At 49.8% G+C, this 23,132-nt stretch overlaps 1 protein-coding gene and 1 long non-coding RNA gene across 2 annotated transcripts; one reads left to right on the forward strand and one right to left on the reverse strand.

Moving 5' to 3' along the window:
- Nucleotides 1–253: 253 nt before the first annotated feature.
- CEACAM19 (CEA cell adhesion molecule 19) lies at nt 254–18,137 on the reverse strand. Its single transcript, XM_055411923.2, has 7 exons — nt 17,873–18,137; nt 16,782–17,150; nt 6,331–6,481; nt 2,912–2,958; nt 1,796–1,881; nt 987–1,055; nt 254–389 (listed from the first exon to the last, which is right to left on the reverse strand). The coding sequence occupies exons 1-7, from the start codon at nt 17,925–17,927 to the stop codon at nt 336–338; spliced, it is 831 nt and encodes a 276-aa protein (XP_055267898.1). The 5' UTR covers nt 17,928–18,137; the 3' UTR covers nt 254–335.
- On the forward strand, nt 1,043–6,997 carry LOC129546710 (uncharacterized). The gene is made up of 4 exons (XR_016035763.1): nt 1,043–1,074; nt 4,968–5,139; nt 6,005–6,452; nt 6,624–6,997. It is a non-coding gene; the product is annotated as an uncharacterized LOC129546710 (long non-coding RNA).
- Nucleotides 18,138–23,132: the final 4,995 nt, after the last annotated feature.

The following is a 23,132-nucleotide window of genomic DNA, read 5'->3' on the forward strand; positions in this document are numbered from 1 at the left end:
CCTGCGGTCTGGCTGGAAGCAGGCCTGAGACCACCCTCTGGGGGGCTTTGGAGTGGAGCAGGGGTAGTAAGAGCCTGCTTTTCCCAGGCATGGGCCCAGGCAGGTTGCTGGAGGGCCAGACCTCAGGGCGCCTGTCCGCTCAGCTGGGGAGTGAGGAGCTAGGCCAGTCACCACCCTGCTGGATGCCGCCTAAGCCACAGCCGAGGCATCCTGTCGACCTTGCAGCGCCGGGTCCCGGTCGCGCTGCGTCTCTGCGGAGGCTTTTCTGCGGGTTCAAGGTCCCCGGGGAAGTCTGAGGCGTCTCCTCTCCCTGGCTGGCCGCACCTGGGACCCCTTCAGGGCGCGGGCACCAGCTGGCAGTACGGGGCAGGGTCGGGGTTCAGCAGATCCTGGGGGGAAGGGGAGGGAAAGAGACGGAGGGGTTGCTGTGGTTGGGGGTGAGAGCCAGGGGGAGACAGAGACACAGAAAAGGAGGGACAAGGAGAGCGAGCGAGAAGCAAAGTTCTGTGCAGAGTACAGAAAAGAGAGGTAGGGAGAGACACACGGTCACGAGGGGCTGGGGGGCGGGGTGGGGAGACCCCAGAGCGGGGGAGAGACACTAAGAGCGGATACACAGGGACGCTGCCGGAGGCAGAAGTTCAGGGGCAGACAGCGGGCGACTGGCTGAGACCCAGGCCCAGGGACGGGGGCCCTGCGGTGGGGCGCGGACTCGCTGCGTGACCCTGGGCAAGGCCCTCTCCCTCTCTGGGCTTCATTCCTTCCTGTGTAAGTTCACCGCATTGGCATCCTTTGACGAAGCAAGAAACTGCAACCCGCCCCTCCTGCGCCCCTCGCCCCGCAGACGGGAAATGACTTGCCCGGGAAGTCTCAGCGAGGGGGCCACGCGCTTCCTTCCCCGGAGCTCGGGAGGCGGGGGCGGGGCGGAGAGGAAGCCCCGCCCACCGAGCCTGGCGGCCCTGGCCCCGCCCCGCTCCCCAGCTCCTCACCTGGTAGGGGTGGTTCTCAGGCTCCGGCAGCGGGGGCGGTGGGGGCGGGGGCAGGGGCAGGTCTGGCGGCTGCAAGGGAAGAACAGAGGTGAGCCCCCCACCTTTGCCCTCTGGTATCGGGACAGACCTGGACCCCGGGTCCCCATCGCCCCTCCCTGACTCTGAGGCCTCTAAGTGAAGGGAATTAACCTCCGTGTACTCAGTGTTCTCCTCTGAGAAATGAGTTCATGGGAGGTGCAGCCAATGGCCTGACAATCACCCAGATAATGCTCAGCCTCCCCCTCAGCACATGTGGTTCTAAGCTTTCAGTCGTAACTGTTTAAGTCCCTTTTCCTCTTCTCCTCCACCTTCTTCTTTCTTTTCCTTTTTTAAAAAATCTGATTGCACCATGAGGCTTGTGAGACCTTAGTTCCCTGATCAAGGATTGAACCTGCACCCTCGGCAGTGAAAGCGCACAGTCTTAACCACAGGACCGCCAGGGAATTCCCAGTCTCTCTTCTTATTTCTTACTTTAATCAGTCCTTTCCACCTGACTGTAAAGGGGATATCTGCTCAGTGTAGAAAATCCAGACACTTAAAAGAGGAAGATAAAGCCCACCCACCAGCCTCCACCCCCAGAGACAAATTGTCTTTGTGTTGTGCTGTTTCCTTTCAGTCTCTTTTGCTTATATTTTTAAAATAGGGAGTGGCCTAGACAGGGTGCAGCAGTTCCCAAACTGTGTGACAAGGCACCCTAGGGCACCCCAGCACACTCGGAGGGGAGGCAGCAGGTCAAAAGCAGGCTTTAGGGGTGAGGGGCGGGGGCTCACCGTGGCAGTGTTCATGGGCCCCGTGTCACCGAGAGGGGACACCAGGAGGACTGGCGATGGTATTGCTTCATAGATGCTGTCATCACCTGAAACAGAGGACGAGAGGGGGAACCGGCTGACAGATGGCCCACAGGTCCGTTCCAGCTACTGCAACTAACATTTGTGTTAAGCCCTCTTCTTGCCCAGCCCTATGCTGGGGACACAGTAGTGCCTGAGGCAGCGCTGGCCTTGCCCTGCCTTCCTGGGGCTCATGGTTCGGTGGGGGAGACAAACCTGTCCCCAGTCAGGGATGACCCAGAGTGTGCAGAGTTGGAGTGGGGGAGCCCATAGGACTCCTGGAGGGGGGTCAGGAAGGACTTCCTGGAGGAGGGGACCTCTGAGAATAGCAAGAGAAGTGAGAGACATGCAAAGGCAAGAGAGTGGGTGTGCAGAGGCCTGGCAGTGAGAATGTTGGTGCTTGAGGAACTATGTTTCATCTGTCTGGATTATACTGGGTAGGTCAAAAAGTTCGTTTGGGTTTTTCTATAAAATCTTATGGAAAAATCTGAATTAACTTTTTGGTGACCCCAATATATATATATATATATATTTCTTTGTATTGTTTGGGGGATGGAAATGTTACTTATGAGAGATGAAGCCAAGAAAGACAGAGGGGACCAGTTAATGAGGGGCCTTGAGAGTCATGTTAAGGAGTCTGAACTTTGTCCTAAGGGTACTAGGGAGCCATATACGGTTTTTGAGCAGAGGAGAGACAGGGTCAGAGATTTAGAAGGACTCTGCTCAGAAATGGAGTGGAGGTGAGTGTGGGAACTGGGTTGGGAGATCCAGAAAATGGAGCTTGGGTGGGGTTGTGACCCGTTGGAGGACAGGAGCCAGCAGTGTTGTGACAGAGGATGGGAGTACTAGACATTGAGAAAAGGAGGAGAATCAGGTTTGGGGTGAGCGCTAATGTGCTCAGATTCTGTGGGCTGAATCTGGGGAGTCCCAGCAAGGTCTGGGTGGGGAAGTGATTGAGAGGCCCCAAACTGGGGACCACAAGGGGGTTTTTGGCTGGGAGACAGAGGAGGAGGGGGCCCTGAGGAGAGCCAGGTTGCGAGACGGGGACCTCTGGCTTACCAGCATGATGACTGGGGCCCAGCTCTGGTTTCTCTGTGGCTGTTATCCTGGGGGCACATGGAGGAAAGGATATTAGAATTGAAAGATGCTCAGGTGGCTGGAGAGAGACTCAGAGAAGCTGGAAAACCCATCAGGCCCTAGAGAGAGAGAGAGGGTCCCCGCTTCAAAATGACCCAGGACAAGTTCTGCGCCATCCCAGCTTCCTCACCCGTAATCCTCAGCCACCAATCCTTCCTCAGGTTTCCCCTGCTGCCACCTTACACAGGGCATTCTTAATCTCGTCAGTTACACAGACCACCTGAACGATTCAGCTCCACCTACCTGTTTCATGATTTCCTTAATATTCCTCTTTAAATCGGCTCTTTTGATAACCTTATTTAAAAAGTACGTGACCTCCCTACCACGAATTCATTAACTCACTGAACAAATATTTATAAAAACACTGACCATGGGCTGGGCACTGTTGAAGTCACTGGGGACACAGCTGGGAACAAGACTGACAAAGACCCCTGGCCTCCTGGAGTGGACGCCATAGTGAGGAGAGAGGGAGAGGATTCGAATAAATGATGGGACATTGAACATCAGGGAATGAAAAGTGGGATGAAGGAAAATAAAGACTGCAGGGGGCAGAGGGTGACCACGGTGTGGACTTTGGCCTTGACTCCAGGACCAAAGCTGGCCAATTTATTTATTTATTTGGCTCTGTCGAGTCTTAGTTGCAGCCCGGGGGACTCTTCATTGCATCATGTAGGATCTTTACTGGCTGAGTAGTTACAGCGCCTGGGCTTAGTTGCCTGTAGGATCTTAGTTCCCAGGCGAGGGATCGAACCCATGTCTCCTGCATAGCAAGGCTGATTCTTAACCAGTGAACCACCAGGGGTGTCCCTGACTAATTTTAACAGACTGGCTGCTAAACAGGAGAATGGGAGACAGACTGTGGGGGTGGGAGTGGCAGCAGGGAGACCAGTTGGAAACTGTTACATTGTGAATGAAAATAAAACTCCATACGGCTGGACATAAGTATAGAAAGTGAGAAAGTAAAAGTCAAACAATGGTTTAGATTCATAGCTCCATATGTTGCTGATTTTCTCTTCATAGAAAAAAGAATGCTTCTAGCAAGCATTGCTGCTGCTGCTAAGTTGCTTCAGTCGTGTCCAACTCTGTGCGACCCCATAGATGGCAGCCCACCAGGCTCCTCCGCCCATGGAATTTTCCAGGCAAGAGTACCGGAGTGGGGTGCCATTGCCTTCTCCGTAGCAAGCATTGCTGCTGCTGCTGCTGCTAAGTCGCTTCAGTCGTGTCCGACTCTGTGTGACCCCATAGACAGCAGCCCACCAGGCTCCCCCATCCCTGGGATTCTCCAGGCAAGAACACTGGAGTGGGTTGCCATTTCCTTCAATGCGTGAAAGTGACAAGTGAAAGTGAAGTCGCTCAGTAGTGTCCGACAAGTAGCGACCCCATGGACTGCAGCCTACCAGGCTCCTCTGTCCATGGGATTTTCTAGGCAAAAGTAATGGAGTGGCTTGCCATTGCCTTCTCCGGTAGCAAGCATTAGAAAGGCATTAAAAACCTGATCAAGGTGTTCATTGCCGCTCTCAGAATCATTGAAAAAGAGAAGAAAAAGGAATTCTTTTCCCCATCTGATTCAACGCCTTTAAAATATCATAACTTTAAAAATGTCATCAAAAGGTTAAAAATTTTATAGATTTGGAAATGTTTCAAACTTACCTAGAATCACTGGCCCTCTGGGAGGGAAGCTGGTCAGAGGGTCAGGATATATGGTGTCTACCTTTGGTTCTGGAGCTTACAAGGCAGGCAGGTAAGGTTCACTATCTTGAGAACTTTTTGCCATTCACGGGCCAGTTCTGTGCCCTTTGGTAAATGACTTCTAGTCTCTAAGGCTGTGGCAAACTATGATGTGTGTGTGTGTGTGTGTGTGTGTGTGTTTGCTCAGCCGTGTCCTTCTCTTCATGACCCCGTGGACTGCAGCTCCCTTTTATGTACTTATTTATTTTGGCTGCATCCTGTCATAGTTGTGGCATGCGGGCTTCTCTAGTTGCAGGACACAGGCTCAGTTGCCCCTCGGCGTGTGGGATCTTAGTTCCCTGACCATGGATTGAACCCTCATCCCCTGCACTGCAAGGTGGATTCTTAACCACCAGAGCACCAGAGAAGTCCCCCATCACCTCTTCTTGCATCATCTTTGAGATGACAAGGATGTCTAGCAGGTATGGCTTATGTGCCTCCACTTCCTTTGATATGACTGCGGCAGGCATTGTTAATCCATCGCAGCATCTTTTCTCCCTAACTTAGATGGGACTCCCCACCTCCTTTTCTGTCAAGCTGTCTAGTGCCTAGAACAGTACCTGGCCCAAAGTGGGCCCTCAACAAATATGTGTAGGTTAATTTACTGGTCGGAATTGGGCTGGGAGGTGAAAGCTGTTTGCCACCCCTAAATTAGAACATATTCAGGGAAGACAACATCTTGAAGGTCAGGAAACTATAACACAGAAGGAAGAGTTGAGGGAGGAGACAAAATTACTGCTTTCATTTTCTAGGGATTACTGAGTGGAAGTGAAATTAGACATCTTAGCTCAGAATCAAGGTAGGAGACAAAGTTCTGAAGAGGCTGATCTCATGAGAAAGGAATTTTTCATGAATACACTGTTCCCTGGGAAAACGGGCCTCCTCCCCCTTCTCTTTGTGTCTTAGACTCTCCCTCCTTCCCGCCTACCCAACCCCTCAGAGGTCGGCACCATCTGATGCCTTTGCCTGCCCACCATCCACTCCCATTCTTTGGCAGTTACATCTGGTTTTCTTTTGAGGAACTTTCCCCACTCTCAATCCATTTCATCATGTGGAGCCAGGTTTATCTCTCTGGCTCCAAGGTTATACAAGTAGCTCAAGTTTGCATTCTAAGACCTGGCCATGGTGATTGTTTCATGAAAGGACATGTGATTTAGTTAAGCCGGTGAGAGGCAGCTCTGGGGTTTTTGATGGAACTATCAGGGAAAAGGTTCTATTTTTCCTCTTGGGTGGCTAAGCTGGAATATAAGCCTAGAGCCACTGAGAGCTATCTTCTCACACCTTAAGGGGAGAACCTTCCTGGAAATGGAGCCACCATAGAGAAAAGGAGAGTTGAGTGGTCTACATTCTATCAGAGTTTCTTGATAGAATTGAGCCCCTGGATCCAGCCATATTTCTTATTACTTGGTAAGCCAGAATAAAGGTAAGGTCTCTGTCCCTTGCAATGCAGAATTCTGTCTAATACAAGGTAAGAAGATCCTCTCCACCTCAGGGGTTCCAGGATGGATGAGATTGTGTATGAGTTGGATGATGTGACTTAGGGAAGAAGAATCAAGGGGATACAAGAGGGGAGGGGAGCAGACTGACAGGAGAGAGGGCTGGGGCTCCTGTACCTGTGGTTCTGAGCCCTCCAGCCTCTTGTCACCAGGAGGTAGGCTATGCTGCCAATGAAGATACTCCCAGTGGCAAGAGAGCCAATGACGATAGCAGCCACAATCCCAGCACTCACAGGCAGGTTGGTAACGGGCAGCTCCTTAGGCTTTTCTGGGGAGTGAGAGAGAGAGAGAGGGCCATGTGATTCTTCGGAAGGCCTCCCCACCACCCTCGTCACTGTATCAGTGACAGTCCATAGAACACTGATGTGTGATTTCATCTTCCCAGCTCAGAGCTTTCTCCTGCATTTCAGATCTGAGCATCCAACTGTCCGGTTGATTCCACTGCACGGAAAAGTCAACATGTCCCAGATGGAACAGCTTGGATCCCTCTACCTCAAAATCTCTGCTTCTCTTGGATTTCCTTCCAACCTCAGCACATCCCACATCTACCTCCTGACACGCTGCCCCACCCTTGCTCCAGTGACCGGCTTTTTCTTGCCTCAGCTGATGACCCCTCCATGCTTCCAGGAAAAGGATGAGGTTCTGGACTGTGTTTTGTCAGGGACATAAAGGACTCGTAGGATTCTCAAACTCAACATGCCAGATCTGGGACCAAGCCTTACCTGACTCTGGCCCCCTCCAAAAGGACCTCTGGCCTTTCATCTCAATCTGGACATCTGTTTTAGCTAAGCCTGGGGTCTAGAATCCACTTGCCAGTTCAGGAGACATAAGAGACACGAGTTTGATCTCTGGGTTGGGAAGATCCCCTGGAGGAGGGCATGGCACCCACTTCAGTATTCTTGCCTGGAGAATCCCCACAGGACAGAGGAGCCTGGTGGGCTACAGTCCACAGGGTCGCAAAGAGTTGGGCACGACTGAAGCAACTGAGCGTGCAATTCAACACACAACACATTCCAAGCCTGGCTCCCTGCCATTCTGGAGACCCTCTGAGTTGTCTAGGGTCCTTGAATTTGTTCCTTTTCTGTTTAAATCAACCAGAAGCAGTTTCTGTTGCTGTAGCAGAAAACTTCCCTGATTCACATGATTTTCACAGCTTGTTTATATTTTCTGCCTTTTATTTTATTATTTTTTAAAATATTATTTATTCTTGGCTATCTTTTCTGCCTTTCATTTTATTATTTTTTAAAAACATTATTTTAAAATTTTTATTTATTTTTGGCTGCTCTGGGTCTTCTCCGTGTGCTGCACACAGGGCTCTTCGGTGCGAGGGCTTGGGTGTGCAGGCTTGGTTGCTCCGAGGCATGTGAACACTTCTCGGGCCAGGGATCCAAATGGTATCCTCTGCCTTGCAGGTGGATTCTCAACCACTGGACCACCAAGGAAGTTTTTCTGCCTTTTATTATAGACAGTGAGCTTGTGAAGAGCCAGCCTGTGAATCACTGTATTTTCCAAAGTTGATTGCAACTGAACACCCTTCTTCAATATGACTTTGCCGTTCTCCTATCTAGCGGAAGGTCTAATCTCCCTCCCTTGAATGTGGGCCAGCCTTAGTGATTCATTTGTAATCAGAAGAATACGGTGTAGATCAAGGTGTGTGACTTCCAAGGCTAGGTCAGAAGAAGCCATGGAGTTTCTGCTGTGGTCTTCCAGAACACTTGCTCTTTCCATGCTTTCCCATCATGAACTCAGAACCCAGCCACCATGTTGTGAGGAAGCCCAAGCAGTCACACTGGTGAGGACACGTGACATCACACTGGTGAGGACACACTGATCATTGATAGCCCCAGCTGAGCTCCCAGTTGACAGCAAGTGCATGAAGACACCTCTGGGTGCTTTTAGCTTCCAGCATTTGAGCCAAGCTCAGCCTTTTGAAGCCTTTCATCTGAGGCTGGATATCAGGAGGCTGTCTGTATTCTTGACCCCAGAAATCATGAACATAATAAAATGGTTGTTGTTTTATACCACTGAGTTTGTCCCACAGCAAGAAGTAGCTGGAACCGAGCCTCACATTCTGTTTCTTCTTCCAGGACTGAAACTTCTTTTCTTTTGGCTTTTCTCTTCGCTGGTCTCTGGGACCATCTATTCTCAGTTCCATGAAGTAGATTTATCCATGTTGATCCTTTTATCTTTTATTTTAATTTTGGCTGTACTGGGTCTTTGTTGCTGCGTGGGAGCTTTCTCTAGCTGTGGAGCGGGGTCTGCACTTCATTGCTGTGTGAGGGCTTTTCATTGCAGTGGCTTCCCTTGTTGCGGAGTACAGGCTCTAGGGCGCATGGACTTCAGTAGCTGTGATCCTCAGGCTCTAGAGCATGGGTTCAGTACTTGTGGCATACAGGTGTACCTGCCCCAAGGCATGTGGGATCTTCCCGGACCAGAGATCGAACCCGTGGCCCCTGTGTTGGCAGGTGGATTCTTAACCATTGCACCACCAGGGAAGTCTCTCCATGTTGATCTTTGATTAGATAGAATCACATTGAAAAAGTGCTTTGAGAGACCAGTATGCAAACCGACAACTGTCAGACCAGCTCTGAAAACAGAATTCTGACTCACAAGGTACAGAGAACTGCCTAGGAAACCAACCCTCTTTCAAACAGCCCAGGAAGCCAGCTAAAGTCAGACTTACAGGAAGCCAGATTTCTATCTCTAGTGACAACACGGAAGCTGAACAATAACTTCTGTAACAATCAGTGCCAAATGGCCGGGACTTAATTACCAACTAACAGCCTCCCTAATTTTTGTCCCTTTTTTCTAATTCAGGGCCAGCCAGAGAAAGCCAAACACGTACCCTAACCAATCACCTAGGATGTCCTGCTTTTCTGTGCCAACAGCCTCCCACAAGGACACACCTGTAGCCTTTCCTGTTTTTCATTCCAAAGCTTTTCCACCTCTCTGCCTGCCTTTGAGTCTCTGCCAAAATGCAAGGGATAGTGGATGACTCCCCGGCTACATGCAAGCTCTGAATTAATAGCCTTTGTTTTCCTCCTTTGGTTATCCTTTATTTCCACAGCTTCAAAAGTAGCAGCTTCACATGGACTTGCCAAGGCAGTCCTCTAAAGCAGGTGGTCTCCAAACTCTGGGATCTAATGCCTGATGATCTGAGGTGGAGCTGATGTAATAATAAACAGAAATAAAGTGCGTAATAATAGTAATGCGTTTGAATCATCCCCAAACTACTCACCCCACCCCACCCGCCATGGAAAAATTGTCTTTTATGAAACCAATTCCTGGTGCCAAAATTGTTGGGACTCTAAAGGACCCTGTGATGGTGGTGATGTCGTTGCCCCCATTTTACAGGCATAAGAACAAAGCCTCTGAAAGTTTTGGCCATTTCACTAAAGGTCATATTGACACCCGTGTTATGCAGTCCAGGTCCCAGGTACAGAAACTGTTTTGTTTTGTTTTTTAAACCACACAGGTTAGTTGTGTTTTATCAACAGGATGCTGCAAAGACCCGAGACAAAACCAGACTGAACTGGCTAGATCCAAGAAGGCCAACTTTCCTTGCCTCGTTTATCTCTGTGTTTTCATACCAGGCCCTGAGAGCTGAAGAACACTTGCTCTGATTTATCTCTGTGTTTGTTTCAAAGTACTTGGTATCTTCCAGCGATGCTTTGCAGCTGTGTGCTAAGAGATATATAGTGGTCAACCGCCCCAAAACTGGCTCTGACATGACCCCATGAGTGCGCCTGTGCAGCTGAGACCTGGAGGTGTCCAAGAGTTACCTTTGTTTCATTAGATCTCTGCCCAAAGAGGGGATTTATACTCCGCTAGGCAAAATTAGCTTCCCTGGTGGCTCAGCAGTAAAGAATCTGCCTGCCAATGCAGGAGACTTGGGTTCTATCCCTGGGTCAGGAAGATCCCCTGGAGAAGGAAATGGCAACCCACTCCAGTATTCGGAGCCTGGTGGGCTACAGTTCATAGGGTTGAAAAGAGTCGGAGGTGACTTAACAACTAAAACAACAAAGGCTCAGTTAGAGCTATGTGCAAAGGAGCATGGGTGACTGCGCATGCCCAAGGCTGCCCCTGAAATCTCCACCCCTTTCCTAGGGCTCTGATGACCTGTCTGTTTCCTAACCGTTAAAATCCCCCTACTCCTCTCCCTTCAGAGGGAAGAGGCTTTTAGAGTAGAAGTTCCCCTTCTCCATTCTCTGGCCACTCTCAAGCCTGTCTTGCTTGCACCAAATTCAGTTTCATTATTGGCAGCTCAAACTTGAGCCTGAGTGGGAAAGAACTCTCTGAGCTGGGGGGGTGGATTTGGGTTCAGCTAGGGCCCCAAGGGCAGGCTTTATGTCTAATTCTATAACTGCTTTGTGGGTCAGGACTAAACTTTTGACTCCAAATAGTTAGTTTATGATGATAGCTGTTAACACTCAGGCAGAATCAAGACCTGACTAGGAGCATAGACTCTGGAGCCAACTAGTCTGGGTTCCAGCCCAGCATCTGCTTCTCCCTATATGGGTGACCTAGACAAGTTACTCAGATTGTGCCTCAGTTTTCCTGTAAAACGGGGATCATCATGCCATGGTTGGGAGGGCAAAGACGATAACTGTGTGAGAAACGCACTCTACACTGTCAGTCAGGGGCAGTCAGGCTCCACAACTAACCCCCATGGGTATCAAAGGGCCTGAAGGCTTTGAGGAAACCGGGCAGAGTTGCTCAAATGCCCCAAACCCTTATGACTAGGTTTCTGGGACTGTGGCTCCCCTCTGTACTTTTGAGCCAAGTTTTTGTTGCTTGCGGGCTGTGTGACCTCGGGAGACTGACTTCCCCTCTCTGAGCCACAGTATTGTCATCTGTAAACTGGGGACAGTTTACAGTATCTACACATCCTGAGCCTTCACTTGTGTTTCTGTGAATCATATGCCTTGGGAGTCCTGCCAGAGACTCTCTTTCTTAGGTCCTTTTTCCATGGGGACCTGTCATGTGAGTCAGGCTCCCTGATCAGATGCATCCACGTGAAGCCAGAGATGCAGGTACCACGTGGGGCCTGTGATGGTGAGGCTGGAGCCCGCACGTCCACCAACGTATAAACTCCACAAGAGCAGTGATCTTTGTTTTTGCCTTCTGTAAACTCAGTGTCTGGCATACAGTAGGTGCTCGATGTAGATGCTCGTTGAATGATACATGAATGAATGCAGCCTTCCAGGGGCCCTCAGGCAGGGGTTCTGGGCCCCAGGGGCGCAGATGTTGTGGGCAATGGCTACTCCAGTAGGAGCAGTTGCACCGAGTTATTTATACCTTGTTCCTTGCTTCTAGCCTCGGGAAGTTCCTGTGAACGTGTACTACCTTTTTTATTTCTTATGTTTTTTTTTTTTAATTTAACTGTAGTTGGTTTACAACGTTGGGCTAGTTTTAGTTGTATAACTTCAGATTCTTTTATTGCAAACTCTAGCAAGATACCGACTATGGTTCCCTGTAGTAGTGTTAGTCAGCCAGTCATGTCCGACTCTTTGTGACTTCATGGACTGTAGCCCGCCCAGCTCCTCTGTCCAGTATTCTCGGGGCGCGAATACTGGAGTGGGTGGCCATTTCCCTCTCCAATGGTTCCCTGTGCTATACAGTAAATCCCTAATGTTTATCTATTTTATATATAATGCTCTGTATCCCACACTCCTCATTTATCCCACCTCATCCCCTTTGGTAACCGTAAGTTTGTTTTTCATGTCTGTGAGTCTATTTCTGAGTTTTAAATAAATTGATGTGTATTATTTTTTTCAGACATGCTGCTGCTGCTGCTGCTAAGTCACTTCAGTCGTGTCCGACTCTGTGTGACCCCATAGACGGAAGCCCACCAGGCTCCCCCGTCCCTGGGATTCTCCAGGCAAGAACACTGGAGTGGGTTGCCATTTCCTTCTCCAATGTGTGAAAGTGAAAAGTGAAAGTGAAGTCGCTCAGTCGTGTCCGACCCTTAGCGACCCCATGGGCTACAGCCTACCAGGCTCCTCCATCCATGGGATTTTCTAGGCAATAGTACTGGAGTGGCTTGCCATTGCCTTCTCCGTTCAGACATGCTAAACTTTATTAAACCCCTTTCTGGGGACTTCCCTGGTGGTCTGGTGGCTAAGATGCTATGCTCCCAATGCAGGGGGCTTGGGTTCGATCCCTGGTCAGGGAACTAGAGGCCACATACTGGAACTAGAAGATGGCACGGGATGCAACTAAGACCTGGCACAGCCAAATAAATAAATTTAAAAGATAAATATATATATAAAAAAACAAACTAAAAACACCTTACTGCACATGCCAGTCGGAGTTGGCTTCTGTTACAGCCAAACTCCCTCATGATGCAGAGAGATTCAGTGTGTGAGTTACCTGGAATGCTGGAAGTGTTGTCGGCCATTTCTGTTCCCACCTAGGTTGGGGGGCTGAATTTGGGGCCCTCCAATATAAATGTCTGGGGCTGAGGACACCCACCCTAACATGAGGACCCTCCCAACCAAGCCTATCCCCGGGCTCTTTTTCCTCTGCTCTTCTTTTTATGCTGGGCTGAACTGCCTGGCTTCCCTGCTCCCTGTGCTCAGCACTCTGAAATGAAGGCCATTCCCCAACCCCTTTGCTTGCTTTCTCCAAGGGGATCCCTCAGTACTTCCATGGGAGTCCGTGTGTAAGAACCTTGTGGCCGGAGGGCCAGGGCTATGCACTTGGCTCCTCCCCTTCCCAGAGGCCTGCTCTGGGGCCCGCTCTGGGCCTCCATTTACCTCTCTGTAAAATGGGGACCATCCCAGGGCTACCTAGGAGGTTCTTATGGGAATGGAATGAAGTGAGGTTGGCAAAGCACTTAGTTGGAGGGGCTGGTAAGTAGTAAGTGCATCATAAATCAGAGATGGGGTTGCAAATATTCACTGAGCAGTTCATGTGTGCTAAGCCATGCTCTAGGCACTAGGAGATTGATGATGAACAAAGTGATAAAGTCTACCTTGTGACTATTGAGTCCTGGCTCATCTTCCCAGCCGTCATCCCCAGCTCCCCTTCTGGTTTGTTGTACTTGATCCCATCTCCTCGGAAAAGGGGTGGGCCTTTGGTTCAAGGGGGAGCAGACTTACAGGCCAGATAGGGCCAACCAGATTCTCTGTCTGTCTGTCTCTCCAGCTCCCTTTCTCCCTATCTCTGCATCTTGGAAGAGAAGACTCAGAATACCCAAAGAAGCCTGTGTAGTGTCTTGCTAGGAATGTTTGGCTGTGAGAGGAGAATGGAGCCCTGGGGCAGAGGTGAGACTGGAGATGGCGCCCCCTGGAGGGGGAGGGGTCACCTGCCTTCCCCGCACAGCTTCCTTTCCCCTCCAGGCTGGGCACCTGGTCCATTCATTCATCCATGCAACAGTGTGATTGGCCCTGTTCTAGCCGCTGAAGAAGCAGCTGTGAACCCAGGCCCAATACAGAGCCCACATCTCAGGGGCTGCCTCTGGCGTTCTACAAGACACCCCCACTTTGAGTCAGTTGGAGAGAGCTTCTATCCTTACAACCCAAGTGTTAGTTGCTCAGGAATGTCCAACCCTTTATGACTTCATGAACTGTAGCTTGCCAGGCTTCTCTGTCCATGGAATTCTCCAGGCAAGAATACTGGAATGGGTTGCCATTCTCTTCTCCAGGGGATCTTCCCAACCCAGGGATCGAACCCAGGTCTCTGGCATTGCAGGCAGATTATTTACTGTCTAAGCCACCAGGGAAACCCCTGGCCTTGGCTCAAATCTATCCTGCAGCGCTGGCCTCCTAGGATGCTCCCTGTTCACTGCCCTGTCTCAGCCATGCTGGCCTCCTGCCAGCTAATTCATAAGCCCTGTAGCTTCCTGCCCCAGGCCCTATGCACAGACTGAGCCCTCTGCCGATATACCTTCCAGAGCTCTTTCTTCTCTAATTAGAACTTGCAGGGGACTTTTCTGGTGGTTCCAGTGGCTAAGACTGTGTGCTCCCAATGTGGGGGGCCTGGGTTCAACCCCTGGTCAGGGAACTAGATCCCACATGGTGCAACTAAGAGTTCGCATGCCACAGCTAAGAACCAGGGCAGCCAAAACAAAAAGTAGTAAAAAACAAACAAACAAAAACTGTCGATCATCATTCAAACTTTGTTGAAGGAGCACCTTTTCAGGCAACATCCCTGACACCCCTCTTTACAATTTCATAAGTCCTGCACTTTCCTTCCCAGTACCTGCACTGTGCATAAGAATCTATTGTATGTGTGTGTGATTATGAAGTTAATATCTGTCTCCCTCACTGGGCTGTGAGCCCCAGGAGGGGAAGGTCAGGGCTGCCTTGGTCACCACTCTGTCCCCAGCACTGCTCAGTACTGGCCAGACACAGAGGAGGCCTTGAGGAGGTGGCTCGTAGTGGGTGCTTGCTGAAGGAGGAGTGAATGAGGAATTTCACTCCTGCAGAGGCAGTTGTATGTCTAATTCAGGAGGCGCTGCATTCAAGTCCCATCTCTGCTGCTGATTTGATGGTGAGCTGCCTGATATCCTGCCTCAAACCTTCAGGATAAAACAGAGATTCAACCTGCCCTGTGCCGAATGGATGGGTTAAGCTGTGAATCCAATCACTCTCCTGCTTAAACCCTCTCGTGGCTTCTTGTCAGTCTTTCCATGGCCTATAAACCTGGCCCCTGTCTACCTCAGACCCCACCTCCCCATACCCAACTGGCTCACTGTCTTCGAGCTATGGAGTCCATCTGTCTATACTTTAAACATACTAAACTAGTCTAACCTCAGGGCCTTTGCACATGCTGTTCCCTCTACCAGGAACTCTTGCCCTAGAAATCTTCAGGACTCCCTTCCTTCTTTTGCCTACTTTCTCAGCAAAGCCTATTCTAGATCACACCATTATTTATTTATTTTTACTGGACAAGTCTAACCTCTCTGTGCCTCAGTTTCCTCATCTGTAAAATGGATCTAATAATGTTACCTACTTAGCAGAGCTGCAGTGAGGATTAAATGAGCTATTATGGGTAAAGCTGGCATTTACCTACAACAAGTCATTTAATAGTATAGCATAGGGACTCTACTTAATGGTGAATTGAATGGGAAGGAAGTTCAAAAGGGAGGGGATATATGTATGGCTGACTCACTTTTCTGTACAATAGGAACAGTAATACAATATTGTAAAGCAACTATACTTCAGTAAGCATTTAATTAAAAAATAAAAGGGTGAGTATGTTCCATTTTTCTTACTCTGTGGTCTGTTTGTTTGGCCGCACTGATGTGCATATGGAATCTTAGTTCCCCAACCAGGGATCGAACCTGTGCCCTCTGCAGTGGAAGCACAGAGTTGTAACCACTGGAATACCAGGAAATTACCACAAGACAAGTTCTTAAGGTGATAAATTAGAACACATGATGACAATCACAAAGGTAAAGGGATGAGCAGAGTACTACGGGGACTTGGATGATGAGCAACCAAGTCTGCCTGGAAAAGTTAAGTCATTCCACTCCCAGCTTTATTGAGATATAATTGGCATATAATACTTCACGGAGTTCTGAGAAAAGATACACATGAATTAATATAGGGTAGTGGTTCTCAAACAGGGGTGACATTTGGCAATGTCTGAAGATGTTTTTGGTTGTCACTACTGGGAGGACTCATCGCATGAGGTGGCCAAAGTATTGCAGTTTGCTGGGAAAGGTTGGGGGCGGGAGGAGAAGGGGATGACAGAGAATGAGATGGCTGGATGGCATCACCGACTCTGTGGACATGAGTTTGGGTGAACTCCGGGAGTTGGTGATGGACAGGGAGGCCTGGCGTGCTGTGATTCATGGGGTCGCGGAGAGTCGGACACGACTGAGCAACTGAACTGAACTGAACTGAACTGGGAGGACACTATTAGCATCTAGTGACTAGAGCCCAGGGAAGGTGTTAAATACTTGACAGTGCACAGAAGTGTGTAGCCTCTGCTACAAAGAAATAGCCAGTCCAAAATGGTAATAGTGCCCAGGTTGAGAAGTTGTGTTCTTGGGCAGGTGTTTAGAACTGTTTTTGATCCATAACAAGTACCCAGGATATACTAGCTGTTGCTGTTGCCTGCCACCATATCTCTGTTTTGCTCAGAGTAAATTCATCAATACTTTTTTTTTTTTTTTTGCTGTACTGCGAGGCTTGTGGGATCTTAGTTCCCTGACCAGGGATCAACCCTGGGTCCCCACAGTGAAAGTGTCAAGTCCTAACCACTGGACTGCCAGGGAATTCCCAATAAATTCTTGACTTATGAACATAGATCCCTCAAGACTAGGCATACAGTAGGTGCTCAATACATATTTCATGAATTCATGCATGTGAAGAGTAAATGAATGGTTCATTCTCCAGAGTCCAGGTCAGTGTCTGGCACAAAGTAGGCATTCAACAGATGTGTTCTTAGTTAATGCGCCAGAGGATTAAATGACAACTTCGGGGCTGATATTGAGTAAGTGCTCAGCCAATATGTGTTGCGTGAAGGAAGGAGAGGACCAAATGTTTGCACAGAGCTTGGTGACTGCTCAGGTTGCATTAGCCTCCCCACTTCCGCCCCCAGTGCCCAACACTCACCGACCACCTGGACCTCAGTCTTGGCCCGCATGGTCCAGGAAGGGTTGATGGTGACAGCTACCTGATAGGTGCCGCTGTCGCTGGGCTGGGCGCGACGCAGCAGCATGGAGCCATTGGAGAAGCCAACGATGTCTCGCTGATTCATAGCACTGCCATCCCTCTGGGGTCGTAGTAGCTTGGGGATGTAGGTGAATAGCATCGTGCCACCGTGGGCCTCCTCCCCCAGGTACCAGCTGAAGTCCTGGAAGGTATTTGGGATGCCCTGGACAGACAGGAGAAGGTCCTGGTTCATTTGAGGCTGCTCCGGAATCTTCTGGATGTGGAGGGCTGCCCAGGAGCCTTGGGGGACCCAGAGGCCCAGGATGGAGGCTGTGGGGTTACAGGGGAGGCCTGGGATCAGAAGTGTTGGGCAGGGACCATAGCATTCTCCTCCCTATAGGTCCTCAACTGTAGGCTCTGAGTGCTGCTCATTGGCAGCAGTGCTGGGATTGATTAGTGATGTCTGCTCTGGGTGCAAGAGTGGATACCGAGGTATGAATGTCACAGATCTGCTATTCCACTGGTCCAGAAAGCTTTTCGGCTTGGAGATGGTATGTGATCTGCCTCCAAACACATGGACTCTCTGAACTAATTTATTAATTTGTCTAACTAATAATTGTTTAACCAATATATTGTTCATGCCACAATACTAGTTATATATGATATGTCTAAAGTTCCTTATGGACTTCCCTGGTGGTCCAGTAGTTAAGACTTCCAACGCAGGGGGTGTGGTAGGGAATTAAGATCCCATATGCTGCGTGGTACAGCCAAAACAATAATAAAAAAACAAACAAAATTCCCTAGATTTCTAAGCCCTGGGAATTCAGCAGGGAATCAAGCAGAAGTAAATTGCAGCCTTCGTGGCCCTGACATTCTAGAAAACTCCACAGGTTAAATGGGGATGAGGTTGTGATTCTTCTACCCCTCCCTCCCATCTTACTCTCATAATTTCCTTTCCCCTGACAAACTTTCCCTTCTTTCAAGAGGAAACCTCAGCCCCTGGGCTAAGGACCCCTCCTCCCCTCAGCCCTGGGGGTACATTTCCTCCTTACCTGAGAGCAGGAGGCTTTTGGGGAAGGCGTGCTGGGCCCCAGCAGGAATCTCCATCTTGGTGTCCTATGGAGATGCCAAGGGGCCACCTACTGGACACTGAGGGGGCCCGAAGGTGGGGACCTGGCTATCCAAAGTGAGCCTGCTCAGTGGGGATCCCGGGGGTGCCTCTGAGACATGGCTGAGGCTGGCCCAGCCTAGCACCCCTTTTCCATAGGCTCTGAAGGCCTCACCTGTGCTCCTTCAGATGAAGGATGATCTGCACAGAAGCTGGTTTAACCAGTTTTCCAGGGTGACTGAAGAACTTCCTGGGGTTTCCCAAGACTCCTCCCTTGACCCCTTTACATCTCTTCTTCCTTGTCAGTAGCAAGGCAGTAATTATAACAGCAAAAACAACAGTCACAGCAGCCTCGGATTGAGCAATCCCCCTGGGCTGGGCAAGGAGGTAGGTAATACCTTGTCCAAATACCTCATCCCATATCCACCATGCATAACTTTCCATTTCATGGAATGAGAAAACTGAGGCTCATGGAGAGAGGCAAGTCGATCAGCAGGTGGAGATGGAATCTGACCTGTGGCTGGCTCACTCTGAAGCTCTCAGCATAATTGTTCAAAAACATCCCTCTGTTCGTTCATTACAACATGCACACGCTATGCCCAGCCCTGGGCCAAGTGATGCTGAGAACATGGTGATGACTGAAATGGCTCCTGCTCTGCCCTCGGTCCAGAGTGGGGCTCACAGTTCTGCGTGTGTGTATGTGCGCGTGCGTGTGTGTGTGAGAGAGAGAGAGGTCCATCCCCAGACAATGATGATACAGAGTGATCATCAACACCGGCATGGAGAAGCCTCAGGACCCGGGAGAACCTGAGGGAATGCCTTACTCAGCCAGAGAGGCAGGGAGGACTTCCTGGAGGAGGGGATGTCTGCGCTGAGACCTAGAGTAGGAGAAGGAATGCGGTGGGATGGATTGGGGAAAGGTGTACCAGGCAGTGTAAACAGCATAGGCAAAAGGCATGGAGGCTGAGATAGGCCTCGAGGTGCACTGAGGAGTCAGCAAAATCCTGCAAGCATGGAGGGCCGAGTGGGGAGGAGGTGCGTGTTGGGGGGTGAAGCTGGAGAAGTAGGAGGGACCAAGCATAATTTTGAGCTCTGTTGGGCCATGATCTGGGTGCTGGAGGGTCCAGGATTGTGCTGTGACCATAGCCACATAAGGCTATTAAAATATAAATTTAAATTAATTGAAATATAATGCCTTAAAAACCTAGTTCTTTGAACTAGCCACTTTCAAGTGCTCAACAGCCCCTTGTGGCCAGTGGCTACCACGCTTGAGAGCAGGGGTACAGGACATTTCCATCATTGTCAGAGAAACTTCTGTGGGGCAGCGCACACCTGTGGATCTGAGGGGGTTGATGCCAGGTGAGATTTCTTGTCTTGTAGGAGGAGAGAACACCAAGTCAGGGTGCTATACATCAAGTGTGTGTGTGTGTGTGTGTATGCGTGCATGTGTGTGTATGTGTGCGTATGTGTATATATGTGTGTGTGCATGTGTGTATGCGTGCATGTATGTGTATGTGTGCATGTGTGTATGCGTGCGTATGTGTGTGTGCGTGCATGTGTGTGTATGTGTGCATGTGTGTGTATGTGTGCATGTGTGTATGTGTGCGTATGTGTGTGTGTGCGTGCATGTGTGTGTATGTGTGCATGTGTGTATGTGTGCGTATGTGTGTGTGCGTGCATGTGTGTGTATGTGTGCATGTGTGTGTATGTGTGCATGTGTGTATGTGTGCGTATGTGTGTGTGTGCGTGCATGTGTGTGTATGTGTGCATGTGTGTATGTGTGCGTATGTGTGTGTGCGTGCATGTGTGTGTATGTGTGCATGTGTGTGTATGTGTGCATGTGTGTATGTGTGCGTATGTGTGTGTGCGTGCATGTGTGTGTATGTGTGCATGTGTGTATGTGTGCGTATGTGTATATGTGTGTGTGTGTGTGTATGTGTTGGACATACTTCAGAGATTGGCGTCTTCCAGAGTCCCCAGGTTGGAACACTTTTATTTTTTCTTCTTCTTTTTTTTCTTAATCTTTTGGCACGTGGGATCTTAGTTCCCTGACCAGGGATTGAACTCGAGCCCCCAGCATTGTCAGCACCAAGTCTTAACCGCTGGACCACCAGGGAAATCCCAGAGTCCTTAGGTTGGGACAGGAAAGAAGTCTTGACTTTGAACTGTTTTGAGGTGGGCATGGTCCAGATGTCTGAACATCTGTAGACTCCACGACTGCCCTGCTGTGAGTGGGTGAGCCTGGCTCTCAGCCCAGCTCTGCCACCACTTGGTTATGGGATCTTGGGCAAAAGGGTTCACCTCTTGGAACTTTGGTTTCCTCCTCTGGAGGATGGAGCAAACACCCTTACTTATGGGGTTGTTGGGAGGAGTAAGGAGACTTTGCAGGCAGGGGCCAGTAAATGCTCGTTATTTGTAATTATTATCCACCTTGTCTATGGACTTGCCCTGCCTCCCAGATTTGTGACCCTGCTCATGGGAAGTGTGTTTCCCTGGAGGTGTTTTCAATCTTCGCCTCCCAAACGGTCTCTACAGCCTGGAGGGTCTTGAGGTGGTGTTCCTGGTTGTGTTCGTGGGGTCAGAGTTCTTCCAGTATCTTTTGCTGCTGTTTTGAGGTTTGCTCTGTCCATCTGCCTCAGAGGGATTGTTGCAAACCCAGACTGTATTTCCCAGGTTGTTGCCCCAATCTTGGGCTGCAATCAGATTGCCCAGACTGGCCTCATTCTGGTAGGAATTTGGGGCACAGCAGAAGTGGAATTTAGGGGCCACAGGGATTCTGATGAATTTTCCCTGTTAAACTTCTGGAGCAAAGGTTCTCTGAGCTGGGCGAGGGAGAGGCAGGGCAGCGAGCAAAGCCAGTTATTCCAGATTTTTCAGTTCCTGAAGCTCCTCTTTCTTTCTCCCCCCTCCCTCTTCCCTCCTTCCTTCCTGCCTCCCTCTCACCTAAAGACTTGGATTCCTCTCACAACTACTAAAAGGAAAGTCAAGGTTTATTTAGAACATTTAGACAGAATGAACTCAAAAGGAAGAGAGTAAAATTCAGCCAGCTTCCAACTGCCCAGAGAGAATCACTGTTAACTGTTGTTGTTGTTTAGTCGCTCAGCTGTATCCACCTCTGTGCGACCCCATGGAGCGTAGCCCACGTGAGTTGCCATTTCCTTTTTTAGGGGATCTTCCTGATCCAGGCCTCGAACCTGCATCTCCTGCATTAGCAGGCAGATGCTTTACCGCGGAGCTGCCAGGGAAACCGGTCACTGTTAAACCAGATGTTAGTTTCATCCTCTGTCCTGTAGCCTGCATCTTGGCTTTTCACCAGCCCCAGAAAGCAGGTCCTGGTTGTTCCAAGCCTCCTAATCTCAGAGAGGCAGCGGTGAGTGGTGACTTGCAGCAATATCTTAGTTCCCTGCCCAGGAATTGAACCTGGGTAACCTGGGTGCCTGGAAAATCCCATGGGCGGAGGAGCCTGGTAGGCCCCTGGTAGGGGTTGCAAAGAGTCGGACACGACTGAGCGAGTCCACTTTCACTTTTCACTTTCGTGCATTGGAGAAGGAAATGGCAACCCACTCCAGTGTTCTTGCCTGGAGAACCCCAGGGATGGCGGAGCCTGGTGGGCTGCTGTCTATGGGGTTGCACAGAGTCAGACATGATTGAAGAGACTTAGCAGCAGCAGCAGCAACCTGGGCGAAAACCAGGAATCCTAGCCACCAGACCATGAAGGGCTAGAGGCTAGAAGCAGATTTTCCCTGTTTCTCGCTTCCATTTGAAAGCAAGACTGTTTTAAGGAGGCATAAACTATGAAAACACACGCAAGGTTTATTATTGGAGGCATAGGACACCACGTGGGACAGCACACAGAGGATCAGTTTGTTTAGTTAAGACAGAAGCGAGGCAGAGAGGCACGCCTGGAGTGAAAGGGCGTGGGCTTCCCCGTGAGGAGGAACACAGTGCACAGTGCAGTCCTTCTGGGTCTTTATGCACGTGAGCTAAGTTGCTTCAGTTTGTGTCCGACTCTTTGTGACCCTTTGGACTGTAGCGCGTTAGTCTTCTCTGTTCATGGGATTCCCTAGGCAAGAATGCTGAAGTGGGTTGCTATGTCCTCCAGGGGATCTTCCTGACCCAGGGATCCAACCCTCCTTGCCTGATTAGCAGGCAGATTCTTTACCATTAGTATCCAGGTCTTTGTTTACCTTTGGCCAATTATCTGACTTCTTGTTTCACACCTGACCTGCCCTAGGACCCTCCCCAACAAGGATGCACAACTTGCTCCAAGATGGATTTCATCCCAGAGGTCTATGGAGGGCCTTGGCATCACCTATTATGGTTTGGTGCCTCCTCCTTTTTGACCCCCAAGGAGTCTTTCTGCACCTGTGCTGTGTCTCCCTTGCCCCAAGGATGGGAAATGTGTGACCTCTTGATCTTTTACTCACACAGAATTTAGCTTGTCTCTGTCCCTGCTGTGACTGTTATCTTGAAGTGTCCACAGGAGACAAAGTCCAGTTAGTTACCCTGTTCCTGTTGTTATTTCTAACTCAAAGCGCAAACAGGAGGCTCATTGTAAATATCTAGCCTAGAGCGTGCCTGTCTCTTTCCCCAGGAAATGTAAACAGGAGGATAATTGTAAATGCCTAGCCTAGAGCCCATCTGTCTCCTGCCTCACTCCCAGGTGGTCCCATTCTCTGGCCAGGGATTGGTTGAGCAGTGGGTAGTACTGGCCAATCAGAGCTGAGGGGAGGCTCCTGGGGAAGCTTTCTGGGAAAGGAGTGGGCTGCTTCTCCCCATAGCTGTCTGGCTGTGATGGCTGGAATGCAGCAGCCACCTTGGCACCAGCCTGGGGATGACAGCCAGTGTGTGGAGGAAAACAGAGTAAACAGCAGAGAAGCAGAGCTGAACACCACACATAGTGCCTGGAGTTGAACTAGACAATCCAGTTCTTTGTTTTTAACCTCAGCCTGGGGAGTCTGGGGTGGGAGTGGGAGGGGCGAGAGGGGTTTTCTACTGTTGGAGCCTGAAGCACCCCCCACTGTTACATTTTCAAACACTGACAAACATTCTCTCATTGACTGAACTCTGCTTAAGCTTTCTTGAACTTTTTCCCAGCTAGGATTGACGTTTGACTTCTGTTGTTCATCTTGGCCTTGTCCATTTTGAGCAAGAATCCTAAATCAGTTCAGCCAGAACCGCCTTCCTTTGATATCTGATCGGGT

Source organism: Moschus berezovskii, chromosome 22 (genome assembly GCF_049115385.1).
Source record: "Moschus berezovskii isolate FMDL1 chromosome 22, NW_MosBer_1.0, whole genome shotgun sequence".
Taxonomy (NCBI): domain Eukaryota; kingdom Metazoa; phylum Chordata; class Mammalia; order Artiodactyla; family Moschidae; genus Moschus; species Moschus berezovskii.

Coding starts and splice junctions, on each gene's coding strand:
- CEACAM19 (XM_055411923.2), bottom strand. CDS start 17,927: ATGGAGATTCCTGCTGGGGCCCAGCACGCCTTCCCCAAAAGCCTCCTG. Junction 6,482..16,781: donor GACTGAGGTCCAGGTGGTCG/GTGAGTGTTGGG, acceptor CTCACTCCCCAG/AAAAGCCTAAGGAGCTGCCC. Junction 390..986: donor CTGAGAACCACCCCTACCAG/GTGAGGAGCTGG, acceptor CCTTCCCCCCAG/GATCTGCTGAACCCCGACCC.